Genomic DNA, 24,747 nt, shown 5'->3' on the forward strand with positions numbered 1-24,747 from the left:
TTTCTAAATCCTTTTTAACTTCCAACCAACATTTCTCATAATTATCCTTAAATAAATTCAAATTCTTGGAGGACAAATAGATCCCAAGGTATTTCACTTTTTTAACCACATTCAGTTCTGTTTCTCTCTGAAACCCCTCTGTTTCTGTAATTGTTAAATTTTTGGTCAGAACCTTAGTTTTTTGTTTATTCAACCTAAATCCCGCCACCCGACCAAATTCAGATATAAGTTCGAGAACTCTTTTTGTACTGGATTCTGGCTCCTGCAGTGTCAAAACTAAGTCATCTGCAAAAGCTTTCAGTTTATATTGTTTCACTCCGACCTCTATCCCTTGTACCAACCGGTCCTCTCTGATCATATTCAATAGCACCTCCAGGACTGAAATAAATAACAGAGGGGATAGAGGGCACCCTTGTCGTGTCCCTTTTTCAATTTTAAATTCCTCCGTCACCACATTGTTCACTATTAATTTAGCTTTTTGTTCTGAATAGATTGCATATAATCCATTCTCAAACCCCCGTCCCACTCCCATCCCCTCCAAGTTCTTCTTCATAAACATCCAAGATATATTGTCAAATGCTTTCTCCGCATCAATAAAGATTAACACCGCCCTTGTGTTCCTGTTAGTCTGCAAAAGTTCTAAAATGTCAATGATGTTTCTAGTGTTCTCATATAAATGTCTACCAGGGAGAAAGCCAGCTTGGTCTTTATGAATTACTTCATTTAAGACTTTTTTAAGTCTATTTGCCAAAATGTCTGCAAATATTTTGTAATCCACATTTAGGAGTGAGATGGGACGGTAGTTTTTAAGCTGAGTCTTTTCAGATTCTGACTTAGGTATCAATGTGATGAAGGCTTCTTTCCACGTTTCTGGTGCCCTCTTCCCATCCATAATCTGGTTACATACCTCCAACAAAGGTTGTATCAAATAGTCCTTCAGAACCTTGTAATATTTGGAGGTAAGTCCATCCGGGCCTGGAGATTTGCCTAGTTGCATATTCTGAATGGCACCTTCAATTTCCTGTGTGGTTATTATAGAGTTCAAGATTGATCTTTTATCTTGAGTTATTTTTGATAGTCCATTTATCTTTAAAAATTGATCTATCTCTGATTCTTTCTGGGGCCCCTGTGCATACAGTTCTTTGAAGTATCTGTGGAAGCACCTCCTAATTTCTTCTGGTTTCTGTACGGTCCTTCCATCAATCTCTAGATTTGTTATCGTGTTTAGCTTTTGTCTTTTTTTCAGCTGCCAAGCTAGCAGCTTTCCACATTTATTTGCTGATTCAAAAGATCTTTGCTTCATCTGTTTTATTTTCCATTCAATCTCCTGATTGATCAATTTTGAGTATTCTGCTTGGTGGAATTTAATTTCTCTCAGCACCTCCTTGGACTTTGGTTTGGTTCTCAGTTTTTTTTCTCCTTGGTGTATTTTCTCCAATATTTTGTCCTTCTTTCCGTTCCAGAGTTTTTTCTTGATTGAATTCTGTTGTATCAGAAACCCTCTCATAACAGCTTTACTTGCGTCCCAGATCGTTCTTTTTTCAACTGTAGTATTCAGATTTATCTCAAAATAGTCCTTTAATGTTTTTTGGGCCTTTTTCACAATCTCTTGATCTCTTAGTAGTGTGTCATTCATTCTCCATCTGAAGGAACCGGGTTGAGTTAATCTAAGTTCTATTTTCAAGGCGTTGTGGTCGGAGCATGTTTTTGGGCAGATTTCCACCTTTTTAGTCTTGGGTGCCAGCCCCCTGGAGGTCCAGATTTGGTCGATCCTTGACCAAGACAGGTGGGCCTCAGAGAAAAAAGTTCCTTCTTTACCTAGGGGGTTCTTTGTCCTCCATATGTCGATCAAATCCAGATTGTCAGTCAGTTCGAAAAAAGTTTTGGGCAGTCTGCCATCAGATGTTAAGTTTTGGTTGTAAGACTTATCCATATGTGTAGACACCACTCCATTCATATCTCCCATCATTATGATGTTAGCATAGTCCAGATAGTCCAGCAACGTCTCATGCAGCTTCTTGAAAAATTCTGATTTCCCGTCATTTGGGGCATAAATTCCTAATATCAATATTTTTTCTCCTTGGGTTTGAATTTCAATTGCCAAAATTCTTCCTTGTTCATCCTTAAATAGAAATTTAGGTATCAGGCTCTCCTTAGCATAGATCACCACTCCTCTTTTCTTTACTTTGTCAGACGAAATAAATTCTTGGCCTAATCTTTTATTTACCAAAACCTTCCTGTGGAGCCTGGTCACATGAGTTTCTTGTAGGCAAATAATGTCCAATTGTTCTTTCTTCAATATGTAAAATAACTTCCTTCTTTTCTCCGGGGAATTTCCGCCATTTATATTCCAACTGAGTAGCCGCAGAGACATCCTGAACTATTCTGCTACACCTAGAGCGGTGTATCTTCTTTCTCTTCTGGTTCCGAAGGTGCAGGTATTGCTCCACCTGGGTTGGGTATAGGCCAATTAGCTGCTGCTTCTTTTTGGAGGTCTTCTCCGTGGTCGTGCTGGAACTTTTGTAAGTCCTCTGGTGATCTTATTTTAACCTTCTTCTGTTTGTGAGTGAATGATAGCCCTTGTGGGAATTCCCACCTATAAGGAATTGTGTTGAGTCTCAGTAACTTAGCCAAATCTGAGTAGGTGGCTCTCAAGTCCAATAACTGTTTAGGAATATCTCGATAAATTTCCACCCTTTTCTCTTGTATCACAATTGAGTTTTTGAAGTGTAGGCCTAGTATTTTGTCTCTCTCCTCCCTTGATCTCAAAGCTATTAAGCAATCTCTGGATCTATCTTTTCTTACTAATCTTCCCAACCGAAAAGCCGATACAATTTTAAAATCAATTTCTTCTTTTAAGTCCCAGAACTTTGTAAACTCTGTTGTCAAAAGTCCTTTCAAATCTTCTTGTTCAATTTCTGGGACTGCCCTTAGTCTAAGGTTGGTCTCGCGATTTTTCAATTCCACCAACGAGAGATAGGTTTGTTGGTCCCCTATCTGTTTATGAAGAGGCTTGACTTCCGCTTTAACTTCCTCGACTTCTTTTTTAACTGATGTTGCAATTTGAACGGCTTCCCCTGCCAGTTTACGATTCTCTTCTGTTGCTCCTTGCAATTTTTCAATTGCTTGAGTATGTTGGGAAACCTGATCTGTCAATTTCTGAATCGAGGATGTTGCTTGGTCAATTTTTGTTGATTGATTATCAATTTTTTGATTTATTGCTGACAGTTGTTCCAAAACTTGTTTCAGTACTGCCTCCGCTCCTCCTGCTGCCATATCTTCCTCTTCAGATTTTTCAGGCTTTTCGGTTTCTACTTTTTGTGTCGCAAGCACAGCTGGAACTGATAATCTACGTCCCTGAGTTAAAGTTGTTTGCAAAAGCTGTGCTTGCTTTTTTGCTTTCTCTTTCTCCTTAGCTTCCTTAGCTTTGGCTGCTCTTGTCTTTCCTGTGCCACTCATCAGTCAACGTTCAAGGTCAAGTGTTGTAATCCCATGGGAAAGGCAAGTCCAGAATTAAAAACAGTCTATTGAGAGAAGGTAAACAAAAAAAACTTTCCCAGGCCTCTGTATTCCCAATGTCCTCTAGGGGGAGTGCCACCAAAGTTTTAGTAAGAAGAAGGTAACTTTCCACAATTAAAGTCTCTTTGTTCCAACTTTAAAAACAATTTTAAAAGCAAATTAGTTCCAGCACGCTAAAAAAAAAGTCCTGCAGAGCCCTTTTCAACATATAACAAAGTTCCAGCAAGGTGCCTGCAATTGTATCCACTTCAGCTAGATGAGCTCAAAAGTTACAAAAGTATCTGGAAGCTTGCAACAGTTCCGCAGTTTAAACAACTTTACCCGGCCACCCGGGAATTTGGGGTTAGAGTCTTCCCTTGCCCTTGGGGTGTCCGCTCCAGGTCAATTTTATGCTGTATTTATTCTTTAAAAGTGAAATTCAAATGTGCACGAAAGTCCCGATTTAAAGCTTCAAAACTTCCCTGTTCACAGCGCTTTCCGCTCTTTAGACCGTCTGCTTTGATCTTGAAAGCAGTGTCGGAAGACGGACTTCCTCTTTCTCGTCTCCCGTTTTTAGCCAAATTTTCCGATTTAATTTGTAAAGTCTTAAGTCCTTACTCACGGGTTTGATGTTTCAGCCCGATGTTTCTTGGAAGAAAGGTCAGCGCTCATCCGTGACAGCCGCGCGGCTTCGCCTCCGCAGAAAGAGCGATGAACCCACAGCACCGCTCCCCCTCCTTCACTCCGGAGCCCCTTACGGGGTTCCTTTCGTGATTTCGGGGTCGCTCCAGGTGCCCGCCGGGTCCCACGGCCACGGACTCACTCTGCCCGTGGTTTATCTTGATGGGTTGCCGCTGCGCCGTCGCGAGCAACCCTTTTCTGCGGTGCCCCTCTTCAGAGCTCGAAGAGGTCCGCCATCACGGTTTTGCGCCGCCTCCGGAAGTCCTCGAATATGAGATCTTTTGCATGCAGAGCATGTGCTCTACCACTGAGCTACAGTCACGTTCCCTTCCTGTTCTGAAGGAACTGTATAACTGTCCATTAAGAAGGTGGCATAAATCAGCATTGCTGGAGAGCCCTAAATATACTTGAGGTTTCTCAACTGATACCGATTAGTTTAGGTACTACTTTTTTTGGGGGGGGGGAGCCTATTCCTAAAAGATTTTTTCAAAGCAGGGAATCATTTGCACCAACAGCCCATTTCTGTTGTAGAGTAACTTGCATGTGTCAGCTGCCGAATGCCTTCCAGATCAATGCAGTGTGTAACTCTGCCAAGGTGCCCATGTTTGGAAATGAAGCATACAGTGACATGGGCCCTGGCATGTGACAGTTACTATCCCACTGGCATGAGCGATATGACATATTGACAGAAGCAAGCAGTTCAGAAAGTGGCTCTGTCAATCTCACAGTTTAATACCAGAGATTAATCATTATAGTGCACTGGTTTGAGCATCATAATGAACTATACACACAGGTCCCACTTTACGAACACAATGCAATCCCTGGAAATCATTCACTAGGTGAGCGTTTGCATGACGAGTCAACAATTTTCGTTCGCATAATGAATTGACGATTTCCATTGGTTTCTATGGGGAAATTTCTAATGCGTTCCTACTCATGGAATCTGCAGTGCATATAGCACGGGTTGGGTACTAATTTGTTGGGTAAGTGAATTTTGGCACAGTGAGCGTTCATAAAGCATGTCCTTTATGTAGTTAAAACAAATTATAATTTAACGCGAGCAAGCAGTTTAGTGGTGCACACAGAAATTCCCCTCAAACTTCTCCCTGGTCCAGTTGTATCATACATAAACTGCCCTGTTGTGTCTCTTGCTTTTTTTTTAATCAGAGACTAAAAGGCTCTCTGGGAAATAAGAGTGACTGCTTAAAAAACAGCAGTGCTTCTTAATCCACAATAGTGAACATTTACTCATATAGAATCTCTCTGGATTCATGTTCTAAGCCACCACCCCTTGCAGACTCGGTTGCCCAGACAAACAGCCTACTCACAGCCCTTAAGTGTTCCCACTTTTTCTGGGATGAGCATGTCTCTCTCAATGAAAACGTTCCCCTTTATGCTGAGTCCAGCAGTAGCTCAGAATTCCTTCTTGATTCTTCTGAATTTTATGTAGGAAGAATAACTGCCTTTGTCCTTTGGGCCTAGAGGCACTGGAAGTTTAGTGGTTTTAAAGCCACTTTTCCACATTACAAAACCATTTCTTGTGTACAAAAAGCTGCTAAACAAGCCTTAATGCCTTTAGGATCACCAGTGATGATGATGTGTACTAATCTCTGGGGTGTGATACATTGTGATAAAGTGTTGTGTAGGCAGATTTCAGTTCAGCCAGCCTGAATTGGTCCTGCAATCCTTGTAGGAGTACAGCAGCATGCCTGTCCCTGCAGTAGAATGAAGTGTTGCAATGAAGTGGTTATCTGCATATAATCTGCCTCTAGCTTTTTAAGCCCCTGTGCCTGAGCATGGTGCAGTTGCGTAGCTGGGGGAACTGCACGTTCAGTCACAAAGAAGTAGATAACGCTTGTACCTGCAAAACAGCCAACTAAAGGGAGCCGTGCAGTCGTTCTCTCATTTTGTATGTGTTTTATTTGCCTGCTGTGTCCCATTCCTAGAGCTATTGTTCTGTACTAGAAGGAACAAATGTTCGTGTATACGAGGAAATTTTCTCCCCTTTTAAAGGATTTGTCTTCACAAAGTGCAGGTCTGCTGCCTCTTAAATGGTCTGTGTTCTTAAAAAGAGGAAATGCCCTCAACTATCAATTACCCAAATAAATTTGTAATGATTATGGCCCTTTAAGAACATGGGATTTTCCTCCTCTGTCCCTTTTGGGCTTGTGGCAGCTAATAAAGCTGATTTATTGTAGAACTGACATTCAGCAATATCTATCTATCTATCATCTATCTCCAAGTTAGGTTTAATGCAACTAAGTCATTTAAAAAGGCTTTTTAAGTCAATACAATTTTACTCTGGTATTAGTGATTGAATGCGTTATTTATTTTATTTAGAATTTTATCCACATGTCTGCCCCATGTAAAGTGTGGGAGGTGAATTTATTCTTTACATCAACCTTCATCAACCCTCCAGACATTTTAGACTACAGTTCCCATCAGCCCAAGCCATCAAGGCCAGTGGTCAGGCATGACTAGAGTTGTATGATCTAACAATATCTGGAGGGCACCAGATTGGAGATGACTGCTTTCCATGAAGAAGGGCACACCGGGAAGCGGAAGCAAAACCCTGTTTCCTCCCTCCCCTTCACTTTGCTGTGCTCCATTGTTTTAAAGAGATTTTTGCCCTGCATCCCTTTTCCCCATGTGTTCGTTTTACTGTACAGATGATGCCCCACCACACTGTGAATGGGGCATGTGAATGGGCCAAGTGTGTTGACACATTTAGTTCCTTAAAGGGAAACATGACTTCTAGCCAAAAGAAAAAATACTGTATTTTTCACTCCATAAGACACACTTTTTTCCTCCTAAAAAGTAAGGGGAACCGTCTGTGCGTCTTATGGAGCGAATGTGTGGTCCCTGGAGCCGAATTCCCAGGGGGGAAAAACAGATCATGCTCTTTTTTTTAGAAAGAGGGAAGTGGGTGTTGAAACAAAGCCGTTGAGCAGCTGATCGGCAAGTGATTGGAGGGAGATAAGGGACTCTAGTGATAAAGGAGGCTGCCTGGGAGGGGGGAGGTAAAATCACATGGATCCTCAGGATTTTTGCATTGGGTCACCCCAAATTCACCATCAGATCACATAGCATGTCCATGGCTATAGCCGGCACCAAAAAAATCACACATCCACTGTTTCGTTCAGAATATTTTTTTTCTTGTTTTCTTCCTCTAAAAACTAGGTGCGTCTTATGGTCGGGTGCGTCTTATGGGGCGGAAAATATGGAAGTTTCTCCCCACCCACCTCCACCAAATATGAGATGGTGTGAGGATGAAGGTGGAAAAAGCCGTAAGATGGCTTTGGGAAGTGAAAATTGGGCAGGGCAGGCACTGTGATACAGGTTGATGTTACACTGTGAGAAGGAAGAGACTTAGATGGAATTGAATATAGAAGAGAAATAATAGATAGATGTGCAAGAAGGGCATTCATTAAGGGGGGAGAATAGTATGGCTTTCAACAGATTCTGTTCTTTGGTGCTAGCTTAGCTTTTATTTGAGAGACTGTGTCATTTAAATCATGTCATGCTTTGCTGTGCCTGAGGGCTTGCATCCCTATCAGAGATCTGAACTTTCTGGTCTTTGGCAGTTAGAAGGAGCCTGATGAACCAGTTTGGGCTGCTTTGAACACAGTTTTTTCCGCTTTTAACCAGCCTAAAACAAACCCCTGTATTCAGTACAGATGAAGTCTTAGGAGAATGTCACCCTTTTGGTTCCTCCTTTGTGTGTCTTTACTGTGGGTTGGCCACTATAAAACTGGATTTTTTCTTCCTCTTAAATCTCTCTATTTTGAGGGCCCCTTAATTTGTATCTCCTACTCTCATTGTGTCCTCCTTTCTCTTTCTACCTACTACTACAAGTTCTAAAGTTATGGACATGGCCTTTCTCCAGCAGTAATAACTATTGTACATTGATCACACATCAGTAGGCTCCTTTTAAAGGCCCTTGATAGTAAATTCTTTCCCTTGCAATAATTTGAGGAGCAATGAGAGATTTCCCCCTCAGACACTCAATTCCTGAGGCTACGCATTTGCCTTCTGTGTAATTCCAGATTCTGGGGAAGGTGACTCTAAATGTATTTGCTATGTGACTTGAAAGAATTATTGACAACATCCTTTCTTGTTTCTTTGGAGTTTTGTGGTGTGTTTTGGCATAACAAAAAGTAAGAGACGAGGGTGATGATCAAAAAGGTTACATTACAGGAATGGGGAAAGGGGCAAAATCTGATAGAGGGGTGTTGTTTGGCCATTGCTTGAAAACTTGCCCATGAGCTCTAGGCAGTGAACAGAGGATTGACAGGTCACAGAAAGCAGAAAGTAAGAGCTGCCAGAACTCTGGATTCAGTTTATGGAAGCAAGCATCCTCCCAGGCAGTCTTCTTCAACCTAGGGTCCTCCAGATTTGGGCTACAACTTCCATGAGCCCCGCACAGCATGGCCATTGGCTTGAGATGGTGGCTGCTTCCCCCACCACCTGCACCCCAGCTGGATGTGCATTCTGATGTATGTCTACAGATCAAGCCTCAGAAAGAAATCAAGAGAAAGTAATGCAATAAACTAAAAGCAGATAAACAATGTCAGGAGTAATGTAAAAAGACTGTGCTAATAGATTATTTTTGTCTGTTTTTGCCCTTTTGTTTTGAAGCATTTTATTTGCTTGTATCTTTTGCTGATTTTTTATTTGTTTAAAAAGTAATTCTATATTATGACCAAATTAGTTTTTATGTATACTTTTGTACACTGCCCTAGAATCTTTTAATGAAATACTTTAAATTATTATTTTTAAACACTACTAGAGCAGATCAACCATAAACTACGGACGTAATCCACATTCAATGACTTTACCTCCGAAGAGCAGGCAAAAGCCATCATAGAATGCAGAAAATGAATGGGAATGGTCAGTGCAGGGCATTTACCCCTTTTTCTTGTCTGAGACCAGCTGTGTTGATCAGCCTTACAGGAAGTTGTGTGTGGCTGTAAACTCCGGGATGAATTGGAGTTGAGGGGAAGGAACCTTCCTGGAAAGGATTTCCCCCCCTGCCTCCATCCCCAGCTACTTTTCCTATCCCTCACAGACGTGCTCTTTTGGTATATCTAAGAAGGGGAGATTTGGATCATGCCCCTAATCCTTGATATGTATGGTTAAGAAACAGCAACAAAACAGGTGCCAAGCTTCACAATTTCATGGCCTGTCCTACATTGTGGCCTTTTTATTTCCCCCAGGATTTTTGTTCTTAAATATTTTTAGTGCTCTTTGGATCTGTTGTGTAAAGATCATTGCTAGTTTTATTGTATGTTAGATAATTTTCCTTATTGCATTGTCATATTTTATGGCTTCATTTTTCTTCCCATGTAAAACCACCCTGAGAACCGTTGTTATTGGGCACTTTGTAAACACTGAAGATTTAAAAAGAAAAAAGAAAACAATTTTGATTTCCATTGCATATTTATTTGAAACTGCCAGAAGTAACTCTGGTTTTTAGGCTTGTATAGTCATGGAAGTCATCCCAAAATAGGAATTGCCAGCCTTTTTGAGTCTCTGGTCACATTTGGAGAAACTTTCCTGGGGGCTGCATGTACCACAACGAAGCACATACCTCAACCTCTTCTACTGACTACAACAGAATACTTACTTCAAACCTAATTTCAGGGGGGAAGGAATGTGAGAGGAGACACCGCAGGCATCCAGGAAGGCCTATTGAATTCATAGGGAGTTGGTCTGTTCAGCATGGCTACTAACTGTGACAGATTGGAGTTTCCATTTTTCTATCTCTGAATGCTAAGTGCTGGGAATAAACAACAGAAGATGCCTGCTACCTTCATGTCCTTGTAAATTTTCCAGAGCCATCGGGTTGGTTGCTGACGCAAAACAGATTACTTGGCTAGATGGCTCTTTGATGACCATGTTCTTCTAACCTGAAACCAACCCTGGAGGAAAGACTGGATGGGGGAGTGGATTGATTTAGACAGTGTTTCCCCCTCTAAGCCACCTTCCTCCACTGACACATGACTCACCCAGGGGTTGTGCTGGTATGCTTTCTCTTTCTCTGACTGCAGGCCAAGCAGAATGAACATGAACTGAGTGACAACACAAAGGGTGGAGGGGAGAACAGTTAGCCAAAGTGCTTACTTTTTTTGCAACCATCTCTCCCACTCTGTCCTCCTTCAGTCTTCCAAGCAGAGGTGACCAGCATGAGCCCTGCTGTGGGAAAGTCAAATGGCAGCAGGACAGGGTTGGACATAGCGCTTAGAGACACTGCTTTAACCATTCAGCTCCCTTCATGGGTCTTGAGAGCCCAAGATCAGAATTTGCTTTAGATGCAGATCTTTAATTCCTGAACTGCACACAGGTGACAAACAGACAGGAGGTGACTTTAATCACCTGTATCTTTAGGGGTGCTTTAAACCCCTTCTCTTGGTTGGTATCATTGTGTATGTGGTTTCAATACATATTTAAATATTTGCCGTATATACATCTAATAAAGATGTTTTAAAATATTTTTAATTTAAGTGTAAATTACAAAATCACATATATGTCATCTGCACAATTTTAAAAGTCTACAAATAGGACCTAATTATAAGACATTACCCATTTGCTGTGGTTTCTATAACATAATCCAAATTCAGTTAAAACTGTCAATAACTTAAGATAAATATAGAAATTGAACTATGTATCATAGTAAACATCTATATATTGCAGGAGAAAGTTTCTGTATTGTCCTTTAGCTCTGTAAGAGAGATTTCTTTTTGGCAGGCATCATTAGAAGTAAACCTGGCATAGTTCATTTGGACAAATGGCTGTGTCCATTATTTTTTCCCAGATTTGTCCTGTCATTGCCAAGCTAACAGCACTGTGATGATACACAGAGCAAAGTTTAGAGAAAGAGGCCCTGCCTATGGGGATTGGCTGAATGGTGGAATGCCCTGTCATCGTGACTGAAGAACAAACAAATAGGGTCACCCTCTCCTTAAGCCCTCCTCCCAATACTATTAGTCTATCGTTTTGTGGCATTTCTTGCCTGCTTTTTCCGTGGTGATTCAGCATGGAGTCAGAATGTAGAGAATGTTTGCTTTAATTCATCAGTAAATACCAACCCTGCCCCTTTTAGTTACACCCTTAACACTTGCGGCTTCCCTCCCTCAGGGCAGGTTATTGCTTTTTAGAGACTGCTTTTGAAGAACGTGAAGTACTTTCTGGCAGGGATATCCAATAATATTTCAAAACCTGTCCGAAAACCAGAGAATTGTGGTTTCTTCCTCAGCAGAGATTTTATTAAATTAAAATTTGAAAGTGATACGATTTAATCAGAGTTGTGGTGACCTGCGTGATGTCTAGTTTGTGGTGAACTGTGGTATATGCAAGAGTCCCAGAAATCACCACGGGAGTACAGCACTCCATTTTATGGCAAAAATAGCACATATGAGGCACAATGAGTTGCCAAGGGAAGTGCAAAGGTGCTCTAAGCAAGCCAACTTCGTAAGAAAATAAACTATTGATTAGTATAAATGTGCTTTCACACTACAGTGGTACCTCGGGTTACAGACGTTTCAGGTTACAGACGTTTCAGGTTACAGACTCCGCTAACCCAGAAATAGTACCTCGGGTTAAGAACTTTGCTTCAGGATGAGAACAGAAATTGTGCAGCAGTGGCATGGCAGCAGCAGGAGGCTCCATTAGCTAAAGTGGTACTTCAGGTTAAGAACAGTTTCAGGTTGAGAACGGACCTCCAGAACGAATTAAGTTCTTAACCCGAGGTACCACTGTATACTTTTTTGCCTGCTATTGATAGCATTCATTCTCTTGGGTGCCACAGAGGAACTAGACAGCTCCTCACAAACTGCTGCATTCCTGTGTTCTCCTTTCTGTGCTGGTTTATCACACTTGTAAAAAAAATATAAAAAATCTGTCACAGAAAGAAACCCACCACCGCTGCAGTGGCAATTGTCTCTCCTCCTACTAGTGCAATTGTCTTTCCTACAGAGCAGAGGCTGGTGACTTGACTACTAGACTACTGGTTTCAAGGTGCTGATATTAACTTATATGTCTTGGGACTCTAGTACCTAATGAGACACCTACTTCCATATCAACTTGTTAGTGATACAAGCAATCTTCTGAGGCTCTCTGCCCCTTGAATGCCTCTGCCACTGATGGTGAGGTGACTGGTGACAAGGGGGAGGACATTCTTGACTGGGGTGCCCTGTTTCTAGAACTCCTCCGAAGCAGATCACTTGATACCTTATTTGTTACCATCTAGGTGCCAGGCAAACCCCATTTTATTTTCCCTGGCCATTTAACAACTGCAGTACATTGGTGTTTGATGTACCATATTTTTCGCTCTATAAGACGCACCAGACCATAAGACGCACCTAGTTTTTGGAGGAGGAAAACAAGAAAAAAAATATTCTGAATCCCAGAAGCCAGAACAGCAAGAGGGATCGCTGCGCAGCGAAAGCAGCAATCCCTCTTGCTGTTCTGGCTTATGGGATAGCTGCGCAGCCTGCATTTGCTCCGTAAGACACACACACATTTCCCCTTACTTTTTAGGAGGGGAAAAGTGAGTCTTATAGAGCAAAAAATACAGTATTTTAAATGCATGATGGTTCCTGTAATAAGCCCTAGTGTTTTTTACATGCTTTAATTTTGGATTCTAGTATGTTTGTTTTTATTATTTCATTTTCATTTCACTTTTAATTTGTTTGCCGCCTTTCTATATTATCATACACAAGGCTGTTTACAAGTTGAAGAAACAACCAAACAGACAGCAAAGATTTCACATCTAATAGCAACTTTCAAATAACTTTCAAATAAACAACATATCAAATAAAGCAGTAGTCAATAATGCATTAGAATATAATAGTAAAGAGTAAAATTAAATATCAGCGAACAATAATTAAACAGTTTACACTTAACAGTTACAATAAAGAATTACCAAATTATAATCAATAAAAATATTGGCAAGTCACAATCCATAAAATACTCCAAAACCATGTAAAAGGATCAAATTGAGAAACATGGGATTGCAAGCCATCCTGAAATTGTTTTGATGAAGGCGTGATGTACAGATTCTCAACTAAAAAAATATGAAGAGATAAATTAGCCTAATGGAACAGCAGTTGCTGGCAGAGACAATGGGTGAAATAAAGCTTCTTGGTTGAGGAGGGCTGCTTGACCCATCTTTTCCCCAGCCAGGGACAAGGCAACTAGTTATTTTCATTGTCCTTTTCTTCCCTGGGCATTCCTTCACTGCCAGAGCAGCCACAACCTTCCTCCCTTTGGGTGCCTGGCAGCTCAACAGCCAGCCAGTAAACTATTGTTAATCAGGGAGGGTGCCTGGCAGACTGACTATGTGGACAGTAGGCATGTCTTGAGTTGTGAGAGAGAAAGTGGAAAGGACTCCTTTCATCTTTAAAATCACATTGCCCCTTCCCTGTGTGGGGCTGCAGGCGGCGGGGGGGGGGAGAGAGATAAACTGTTTCTCTCTCATTTAGTGCCATTTTCACTGTTTCTCTGCTGCTCTTCTAAAGACTCCAGCAGGTAGTAACAGCAGGTGGTTCTAGACAGCAGCAGCAACAAAAAGCATTAAAAACATTTTTTTTTAAAAAATATGATACCGTAAACTAGGGTACCAGAGCTCCAACAACGACGAAAAGTTTTTGTTTTGTTCTTATCGTTAGGAAGACCTAATGAGAACAATAATGCATGTAGACTTGCCTTCCCTGAAGAGAACATGTAGGCAAAATCTGTGGTTTATCCTATGTTAATGCTGAAACACCACCAGTAAGAATTTGTTAAGTTGCCCCTTTTTTCTGAGTTGAAGCGTTAGAGAGAGAGAGATGAAGGCAAAAGAAATAATAATGAAGCCAGCGGATGATATCCAGTGTTAGCCATCCTCACAGCAGACCTGTTGAAATCAGTGGCCTGAGTATGACTTAATTGGATATCACACAGTGAGTATAGTGGATGATCTGTAAGGCAGGATATCCTGTTCAGCCATAATTCTCACCATGACGTTTTGGTCTAAATTGCTATCTTTCAGCCTAGCCTAACTCACAGGGTTGTTGTGATAATTTAAAATGGGGAAGAAGGGAACCCATGTATACCACCTCAAGTTTTGGAGGAAAGGTGTGATATAAATTAGATAGGTAGGTAGGTCATTTTGGAGTTCAGGTGTGCATATACATGTGTGTAGAAATACTGTCAAATACTGTCTGGGGTGTTTAAATTAAATTAGCCTTCTAGAGTGGCTGGGTCAACCCAGTCAGATGGGCAGGGTACAACTAATACAGTGGTTCCTCGGGTTACATACGCTTCAGGTTACAGACTCCGCTAACCCAGAAATAGTACCTTGGGTAAAGAACTTTGCTTCAGGATGAGAACAGAAATCATGCTCCGGCGGCAGCAGGAGGCCCCATTAGCTAAAGTGCTGCTTCAGGTTAAGAATAGTTTCAGGTTGAGAACGGACCACCAGAACGAATTAAGTGCTTAACCCGTGGTACCACTATATAGTATAGTATAGTATAGTATAGTATAGTATAGTATAGTATAGTATAGTACAGTACAGTACAATACAATACAATACAATACAATACAATACAATACAATACAATACAATACAATTAACTAACTTGTCTCCATATGTGTCTTTTCTAGTTTCTGTCTGCTGCTGTTTCTTCATATTGTTTCTCTTCCTGTCTGAGCTTACTGGATTCATAGCCACTGAAATGTAAGTACAAACTATTGCTGTTGGCAATTTCCCTCATGTTAAAAAATGATCGGTTAAATAATAATTCAGTTTGCAGTTATGTTATATCTAAAACTGTGTTAAGGTAGGGCTGCCATACATCCAAGAATTGGGCTGCAAAAATGATGTCCAGGTAGATTTTTGCTGACGGGGGACAAGCAGTACTTACCTGACATGGTAAGCCTGAGGTTATCCAGGGAATGGATAAGCTCCGATGATGGTATCAGTTGCTGGAAACCACAGAAGAGGAGAGTGCTCTTGTGCTTGAATCCCAGTTGCTGGTTTCCCACAGGCATCTGTTCAGTCACTGTGAGAGCAGGATGCTGGACTAGATGGGCCATTGACCTTATCTAGCAGGCTTTTCTTATGTACAGTGGTACCTTGGTTTACGAACTTAATCCGTTCCAGAAGTCCGTTCTTAAACCAAAGCATTCTTAAACCAAGACGTGCTTTCCTATAGCAACGGGGGACTCAATTTACAAATGGAACACACTCAACAGGAAGCGGAACATGTTCTGCTTCCAAGGCAAAGTTCACAAACCAAAACACCTACTTCCGGTTTTGCATCGTTCTTAATCAAAGTTGTTCATAAGCTAAGCTGTTCTTAAACCAAGGTACCACTGTACTCCCTAATTTTGTCTTATGCCATGCCCCCATGGCAGCCATTTTGTGACTGCTGCCCACACTACTTTCTCAAAATTCAACAGGTGCCTACTGGTTCAAAACGGTTGCTAACTCCTGGATTAGGCAAACCCATTGTCTGATAAAGATGTGTGTTGCTAACACAAACTTGTTGTCTATCTGGAGGGGTGTGTGATATTTTCTGAAATTCAGAAGGAGGGAGGAAAACATCAGACCTGAAGTTGAATCAGAAGTGCTGGAGTTTGGTATTCTGAAGCAGAGTTTGACAGTTAATTCAATGTAGATTATTTTACTTAACAGATGACCTTAGTCTTGTTGGATATATTTTGAGGGTCAACATATCTGGGGACAGTACAGGCTTATTGAAACTGAATTATCAATCAATCATGTTGAAAAACTGAGAGAAACACTGGAGTACAAAATAATATATTCTGGTTGACAAGGATAGATAGGCTGAAAACAGAAGAGCACTTCTGTCCTATTAGGTCCTTCTTCAATATTTCTGGGGGCTGGGAATTGGGAATATAGTTTTGATGTTGATCATGGGTTATAGAATACTGCCAAATGTGGCTGTTCTGCAGTAACATACATATTGTAATAAATTATTTGAAATATGTATTTTTTTTAACCCAAACAAAAACTAAACCCCAAATCATGTTAGTTCTTTAGACTTTAATTTGTTGACTTCCACCTTCAAGTTCTCTTCCTACAAAACCAAAATCAGGTTCCATCAGTGACATTTAACATAAATGAATCCATCATGGGTAACACGTTACTCACTGGCATCCAGTCCTTATCATGATGAGTTCACTTTGTTTCCCGTGACACATAATTCTTTGGCTATTAGGCATTGATGAATTTTCCTAGAAAAGAGCACTTGAAGGGATAAACTGTGATGTCAAGCCTCTGAGAGATCCTACTCATTTGGGGCTTGATTATGGCTGAAATAAATACAGGAAGAAGGTGCTGTACTGTATGTTTTTCTGATTTCCAAATAAATACTGCATTTTATTTTTATTTTGTATTTGTATAATAGTGTGTTTCAGAGGCGATACTCCTTTTTGGTTTTTAAGTAAAGGTAAAGGGACCCCTGACCATTAGGTCCAGTCGTGGCCGACTCTGGGGTTGCAGTGCTCATCTCGCTTTATTGGCTGGGGGAGCCGGCATACAGCTTCCGGGTCACGAGGCCAGCATGACTAAGCCACTTCTGGTGAACCAGAGCAGTGCACGGAAACGCCGTTTACCTTCCTGCCGGAGCGGTACCTATTTATCTACTTGTACTTTGACGTGCTTTCGAACTGCTAGGTTGGCAGGAGCAGGGACCGAGCAACTGGAGCTCACCCCGTCGTGGGGATTTGAACCACCGACTTTCTGATTGGCACGTCTTAGGCTCAGTGGTTTAACCCACAGCGCCACCCGCGTCCCACCCTATTCTTAGTCCCAGTTTAATGAAGTTCCAGCATATAATGTAACAAACTGCATTGGATATGTTTTGAAGGCAGTTGAAAGTAAGTGTGAGGCTGAGCTTGGCATCTGGTAATTCGGCTCCGAGACAAAAAGGCAGCCTAGGAATTTGGCAAATCTATTGTAGTTGTCGCTGGGCACATTTTACTGCATGTCCCTCTAGGAAACCTTGGCATTTTATTGGTACATATGATCTTTTTGCAACTGGAATGAAAATTGGAAAGACTAACGAGTATATTGTAGTTTGGAATATCAGCCTTGGGAGCAACACATGCCAATCCCCCAACTCATTACGTGTCTCACATCTGTAGAAAGAAAGGAGAAAGCACAGTGACCGATATCACGAAAGTATTGTGAAGCTTGGCTAATAGTAAGGCACTTGTAGAAAACAGTAAGGATAGGTCGTTACTTGGCCTAGTATTGGTACCCTGCAGGCTTTCTGCTCTGCCTTTCGCAACTGTGTAATCTTCCCCAGGCAAATTTTTCTTTCATATCGCTAATCAAAAAGTTAGGCTTGTTCATAGTTCAAATTATTATGCAGTTGTGCACTGAGGAAACTCAACCTGCTTTCCCGGTACTGGCTATTATATTGCGACTCCTTTGGTGTGTTTGTTATTGAGCAATCAAAGAAGACATTCCCCCAAAGCAACACTGTTGTGAGGTGTGGTAATGTGGGAATAGCTACGCTATTGCGAGATCCAGAGGTTTAAGCCAGAGGCATGTATAGGCCACTGATTGTTGAATGCTAGTCATTTGTAAACTCCACACATGGAATTCTGTTTTCCTGGCCCCAAGCAATGGATTTCCTTGGAAATTATATTGGCTGAATCTCAATTTTACCTGGTGTGATGCCTGCCCTCCCCCAATAATTTAACGTTATCTGGTGCTTAGATATTCTTGTGAATGTGGATTGGCCCACAAGGGTTAAAACACAATGTACAAATGCAGCAGGCTTTGTGCAGAAAGGTCAAAAGTATTGTGGAGATGTATAAGGCTTCTTAGTGTAAGTAGAACAAGCATGAAAAATGTTTCAGCCCCAGGTAAATGTGCAGCAGGGATTCCAAAAGTCTCGAAGAAGGATGCTAGGATACCACTTCTCAAAACAAAGCTTCTTTGTTAACAGCACTGAGAGCCTTTGAGCTGAAAAATGGGATAAGAAATGTTCTAAATATAACTAAATAAAACCTGGCAGATTTTGGTATGGCCCACAGAATTTTTGGAGTAGGGTTGAGATCTGCTAGAACCCATGCTATTTGATCTGGAGTCTGCTTTTGCTCACTTCACTGGTACTGATCTTAACAGCCACATATTATCTGCATCCACTGTAGGAAGCATGGGGCATAACTCTACCAACAATGTTGAGATAGTATGCTTTTGAACCTGAGCCCCTGCAGAATTATTATGTTTGCCCCATTTTCTTATTGCAGTAAAAATTAAAGTTTACTTATGGCATGATTCCCCTTCTCTCCATTGTGCATGTCCTTGAATGGGTTTCAACTCCATTAGTAACTTTTAAGATAAGATTATTTCTATAAGCACCTAGTAGTTTGTATCTGAAAGGATATGGTAAAGAGATGCACTAGGGCTCCAGTTGTTCAACCCCTGGCTCTGCTGCAATACTATTCTGGTTGACTAGCATTTATCCAGCTTTCAGAATGGGGATTAAGTGTCCAGTATGTGAACTCCTTTAAAAGAGTAGAGCTGTTAAAAGTAGGCTTATTTGCTGGTAGGTATTAGTTGAGCTCCCCTTTCTGTGTCCTACTCACCCAAAGCCAACAAATTTATATGGGACAGGAGAAAGTAAGTGATGGTGACCATCAGATAAATTTTGGTGCTTGCGGGGTGAAGGAAGCTGAGTAGCAGCAGCAGGCACTTCACATATCCATTTTATGTGTGATTGCGTGGAGTGTGTTTAAAGGATCAGTCCTCTCTGGAGTGAACATACATTGGGGGACATTAATGCATCCTTGCCAGAAGTGGTATCCACTGATAAATCTCTGAAATGGTAGCCTCTATGCCTTACTAAGGGGAGGTAGAAATTGACAGATATTTCAGTAGGGCTTTGTTAAAAGAATTTATTCTTTTGTTGTTACACTTAAATCTAACTTTTCTTCCAGGAAACGCAGAGTGGTGTGCATAGGGTTCCCAAGTAATCTCTTATCCAGACATTGACCAAACCTAAATCCTGGTTCTCTGAGGGTAGAAAGTAGGATGACCGGATCAGTCAGAGTTCAGTATGCCTTGCTTTTGTGTGTCTGTTCTGTCCCATTTCCATATTAATTTGTTTTTCCTTTTCTAAATCTGCACACAATCCTACTATCAAACTACCTGCAATTTTACAAAGTGCTCTAAGGGCTGTTTTTTAAAAACAAAAACTATTCATTTGTTTTATTTAAAAATAACAACAACAGCAACAGATAATAACTCCAAATAGTTAGAAATGCAACTGCTGGGTCTCAGGGATCCCATGAGGGTCAGCTATCTTTTTTTTCCCTTACAAGTTTCGACTAGTGAACCCACTTTGGAATACCGCCCCTCCCATCCCTAGTAGAAAGAAAACTCTCCTATTAAATATTCCTGTTTTTTCTAATTGCCCGAGAGCTGAGATTAAATACCCAAATTTTGAAAGGATCAAAGTGAAAGATTTTGATTGAAGGTTTCTAAAAACGTATTTGTGAGCATGTTCCAAAGGAAACTTTTTCCTTCAGAGCTATTATTTTCCATTGACATGTAAAAAAAACCCCACAAGGATGATGATGAGCACTCTGACTCCAAGGGACGGATAAAGGAAATGAGGTCAATGTTCCACATTTGGATTTTTGCGAAGTTGACAGTCACAAACAGGTACCCTGTCCCACTAAGTGAGTGACTCACGTGGTTAGGGAAATACAGCTGTAAGTGTTAAATGCCTTTGGCATTTCCTGGGCAGGATTGGTGGCAGGTTGAGAGCCATCAGTAGGCACTCCTTGTAATTTTTAACGGCCTACCCTGCGTCATCTTGCTGATGCACCATAAATCAAATAACCTATTTCATAGTTAACCCAGTTCTGTAGCCTAACTGCTGGCTGTTGTTATTGTAATAGTATAACTGGTGAGAAAATAGCCACGTAGTTTTTGACCTAATTAATACTCTGCAGAAGTGACTTAAAGAGTCTTTCCATACATTTGTCAATTAAGGAGGAATGAAGTAATTAGCCGAGTGTATGCCGCAACTAATTGATAGCTACACAGTAGGGTGGTAGCAAAATTTGCAGAGTTGCTGTGAGAATGGCATAAGATGAGATAGCGCCACAGCTCTTTTTGGTATTAGGAGCACCTTGTTGCTGCTAGTTACATAATTGTGAGTGACCTAGCAGCCACTGTATTTTTAAAAAGAGAAAGCCAATGGTCCATTGCAAAGTAGTTTAGTTGGTGCAGATTGTGTGCAAATCTGCGGCTGCAAGTAAAGAACTCGAGAATTGTCATAGCAAAGAGGATAAAGAGCACAACAGGTCCTTGCATATCTGTTTAAAAACCTAGTGTTTATTCCATGCACATCTTTTAAATAATTAGTTCCTTCGGTGTGTTTGTCATTAGGTTACAGTTGAGGATGCATGGTGATAGTAGGTTCCTCTGCAGCAACTTTGTTTTTGTGTGAGATGGAATAAATGAACATCTAGGTCTGCAAACTTATACAGTTAAGATTTTTGAGGTTGGTCGGGTTGGCCCTTGCCAAGGGGCCAGGCCCAGGGGGGTACAAAAATTGCACCTCTCCACTCTGACTAGGAATGGCTTGGAGCCTGCCTGGCCAACCACACACTCCCTGGGCCTCTCCTCTGCTGCTCTGGGCAGCTGTGTGAGATGCACAGACTCCTCTGGCAAGGGCACAAGGGATGGGGTGGGCGGACACCAATACGTCTCCTTGCCAAGAGTGCAGGGGATGGGGGGGGCACCGATACAGCTCCTAGCTAAGGGTGCAATGAGCCTTGGTACGCCTCTGCTGCACATATTTTTTAAAATGCAGCAATTTGTGCAAAGGGGGAGGGGAGAATGTGTGCAGAAAATATGGGATAAGATTAGGTAGCAACTGACACTAATCATGAAGTAGCTAGGTTTGGCTTTTGCAGAAAGAAGTTATCAGGCAAGATAACTGTACTGATGCATTGCTATAAAATCACTGTTATGTGTTACAAATAAAAGTATTGGGGAAGAGATTGCAGGTATGGTGCAGTGTTCATGAAGGAGGCCAGTGCCAGACTTCTTCCTAGACCATCTCCTCCAATGAGCTTGTGCTTTTGCACAATAAACACAGGGTATGAGGCAGAATGATTTTAGATCATGGGATGTGGGCTGCCTTTTCTTCTTGCATGAATCTCCGTTTTGGTTCCTTTGAATGCAGCCTGGTATTTTGTGGTAGTAGTTTGCAAACTTTCCATGATGGCTCGTCGACCAAAGAACCATTACATGTCTCTCTTGGAGGATTCTAGGGCACATTGCTCCCTGGTGTCACCTGTGTAAATGGAGAATATGCCCTAGAACATACACTACTGTCTCATGCTGCTGCGCGTTGCAGGGGGTGGGAATCAGTAATAGTAGGCAAGCTAACTTTTAGGGTGGCTTATCCAGCACCACTAATTTCTGGGGTGAAGAACCCCTAAGACGCTTCTGCAACACTAAAGAATTCCTTCAACACTGTTTGAAAATTGCTGGTTTAAAGTGAGTGTCAATTGTTCTAGTTGAGGGAGTGTGATTTAATGGCTTGAAAGAAATGATGGCATTTGTCTCCTGTATTGCTTTCCTAATGGTAGGACTGGCAGACCTTGGGCAAATAACTTGGCTTTTGCTTCTTCTTATGCCAAACTTTTAAAGTAAGGATAACCGTATTGGTCTGGCTGCTTCATCAGCTTAATTAATGCTCACTTAACACTTTTGAGATACTATAATGAAAGGTGCTGCAAGATTGTGAAGTGGTTGGGTTATGCCATTCATCCTCTTCTGTGTGTGTTTGTGTGGGTTAACAGGAAGTGGAAGTCTGTGTGCTATGGTGCCAATTATGATGACTGACTCAGATGAATGTTGACATCTGACCTCCATTTTCTTTTGTACCGGTCTGAGAACTATACTTCCTTTCTTAGTTGTCCAGTCTGTTTTTTACATTCTTGATTTGAGCAATGAGCAATGACTTTTTAAAATGAGGAAGTAGCAAATATGTTTGAGACAGCATGCATTTTTAAGTAGCAAAGCAACACTGCTGTTAAAAAAAGAACTTGCCTCTTGTTCCAAACCTAGGCCTGGAAACTAAGGCCTCTGTGTCAGGCGTACCCCTCTCTTAGTGAATGAGGAATGGAGATGCAGGAAACTACAATTGCAAGAATTATGAAGGGTGGGAAGGAACAATAGAAAATGTATTTGAGACATTTGGGTAGCCTGAGATTAAGTGGTGTTGGATGGCAATTTTTACTCAGATTTAATGGTGGGATTGGAAGGTGGGGGTCAGTGAAGAAGCTTTAGAGAACATTCTTACTAAAAGTGTTATTCTTAACATCAGTAAGGGAAAGGATTAGGAGGAATTTGATAGGTAGTGAATAGAAAATAGAAGAACTAGACTGTGCTGCAAATCTGTTTGAAAACATTAAAACAACAAGGCGTTAGTCTGACTTTCTTTCCCCCCCTCTGCTTTTGAAAGATGATGAGATTTAGATGTGTTGAAATCCTTTAATGTGAGTGAAGAAGAAAAATATGTGCAAATTCTCTTGAGTTGACTGCTATCCCAAAATATCTTTCACAGAGGCCTCACTTCAGGAATCAGCCTCTCCTTCTTGGGGCAAACTCCTCTCTCACCTAAACCCCTCTCTGCAGCTGCTGCTTATGTAATTTGTAGGTCTGGCCAGACTGTCCCTGAAAGCTCCTTGTACAGTGCAAGTTCACTGAGCATCAAGCCCCAATCTTGTTTGAGTTGGCCCCAACAAATGTTAAGTTTTTAACGCTTCTGCCACATGCTTTTTTCCATTTATCTGAAGTACTGGCTGCAAGTCCTGGAGAAAAGTGATGCTTGCCTCCCCCTGGTGCCTACAACTTTTTTCTTCCTTTGCAGTTCCTGTGGTGGCTCAGCATAGACAAGCTGACAGAAGGTGACCCCTCCAAAACAGTGTTGCACATTTCAGCTTTCTTGGTTGCTTTGAATGGGTAACATCAAAGGTGTTTAAAAATAAATAAATTCTGAATTTCTGTACAGTGCTGGAGAATTCCAAAACTTGCAGGATATCTTCCAAAAACACTAATCACTCCCTGCCCTCCCCCCAAATAAATCTTTTCTCATACAATCTGGGCACCCAAAGAGAGCTTCTGGGGCACTAACTAGGGTACATGGGATTTAGGACAAATAGGGACCCAGCACTGAGATTTAAGAGGAATTTGAGGTCCCAAGAGACACCCTTCCAGGTGAAAAGAAGATCTTGTAGGAGAGGGAGGATACATGTTACCAGCTGAGGAACTGTCAAAAAATTTAAAAAACGAAAGAGTTAATAGTCTCTGCAGCAAAGCACTAAACTGCACTAGAGCTGTATTGTTACCTCACTTGAAGTTTTATAGATGTTTGTGGGAAAGAAAGAAAGAAAGAAAGAAAGAAAGAAAGAAAGAAAGAAAGAAAGACCAAATCACAAAACAGGTTCCTGAAGAACACTACAGATTGACACAAGCTTCCCACTTAAGGTTGACTTGGCTACCTGTATTCACTAGCAATATAAATGTCAAACCTGCAATGCTGGACTGCCTTGGAGTGAGTTTTGAGAGGCTGTTTTTTGTTTTGTTTTTTAATAAACAAAATGTAACTGACAGGATGGGTGTGGCTTTGATTTCATAGATCTAGGAAGAGATGAGAAGGAAGCAGCAAGGCTTTGTTATGAAACAGGCTGTCTGGCAAACGGACATCCCACAGGAAGCACTACTTGAGTGCAGATAGGTACATTGCTAATGAGGATTAATGCTTGTCCTGGGATCTGGAAGGACAGTGTTACTTAATCCGAAGGACTACATAATCAGCCGATGAGAAATTATTTTGAAGGCTTAATTCTTTGTATCAGAACATACAGCTGTAGTGAAGGAACAGCAAACTAGGTCATCCGTGAGCAGACATGTTCCCCACCCCCACCCCGTGTCATGCTTATTAATCACTCAAAAAAAAAGTTGAGCAATGCTTACCAATAGCTCTTCGGGCTAAATTTAAGAGGGATTGGTTATATGTTTGCTTGTGCGAAGGTGAGGCAGCCAGCTGAAGAAACGTAGCACGCTCCTGAACTTGTTCACCTGACACTAATGATCTTCCTCACAAAACTTGTAGTGTGACCAGTTACTCAATCATAAATTCTGACCCTATCTCTAAAGTAAGAGGAATGTGCCCTCCATGAACAGGGAAAACACTTTAGCCAAACACCCCCAGCTTCTGTCAACTATTCCACTGCAAGCTTGCTTCCATTATTCATTAAGCATTGCGGTCCATTTTCTGCACTTGGTTCAACTTCTTGAAGTGTGAGGTGGGCCACCTTAGAAGGTACGAAAAATGGCTGGACAAGTATGAGGCCCTTCCTGGTTTTCTCAGTATGTATTCATTAGGTCAGGAGATGGAGATTTTTAGCTACCTGCTCTAGTCAGAGTAAGTGCTGGAAAAGAATGTGACCATTCTCTTTTGTTTTGTTTTGTTTTTACAAAGCTTTTGTTTCCCCTGATTTCATTTCCCTTAGCTGCTTTCA

General features: G+C 41.3%; 1 protein-coding gene across 1 annotated transcript in view; it reads left to right on the forward strand.

Moving 5' to 3' along the window:
* ERGIC1 (endoplasmic reticulum-golgi intermediate compartment 1) overlaps window positions 1-24,747 on the forward strand; it is a 78,387-nt gene that overhangs the window by 26,961 nt on the left and 26,679 nt on the right. Inside the window, exon 3 of the mRNA XM_053376617.1 lies at window positions 14,824-14,896. Within this exon, the coding sequence (XP_053232592.1) occupies window positions 14,824-14,896 (73 nt within the window). The remainder of the gene's footprint in view (window positions 1-14,823; window positions 14,897-24,747) is intronic.

Source organism: Podarcis raffonei, chromosome 2 (genome assembly GCF_027172205.1).
Source record: "Podarcis raffonei isolate rPodRaf1 chromosome 2, rPodRaf1.pri, whole genome shotgun sequence".
Classification (NCBI taxonomy): domain Eukaryota; kingdom Metazoa; phylum Chordata; class Lepidosauria; order Squamata; family Lacertidae; genus Podarcis; species Podarcis raffonei.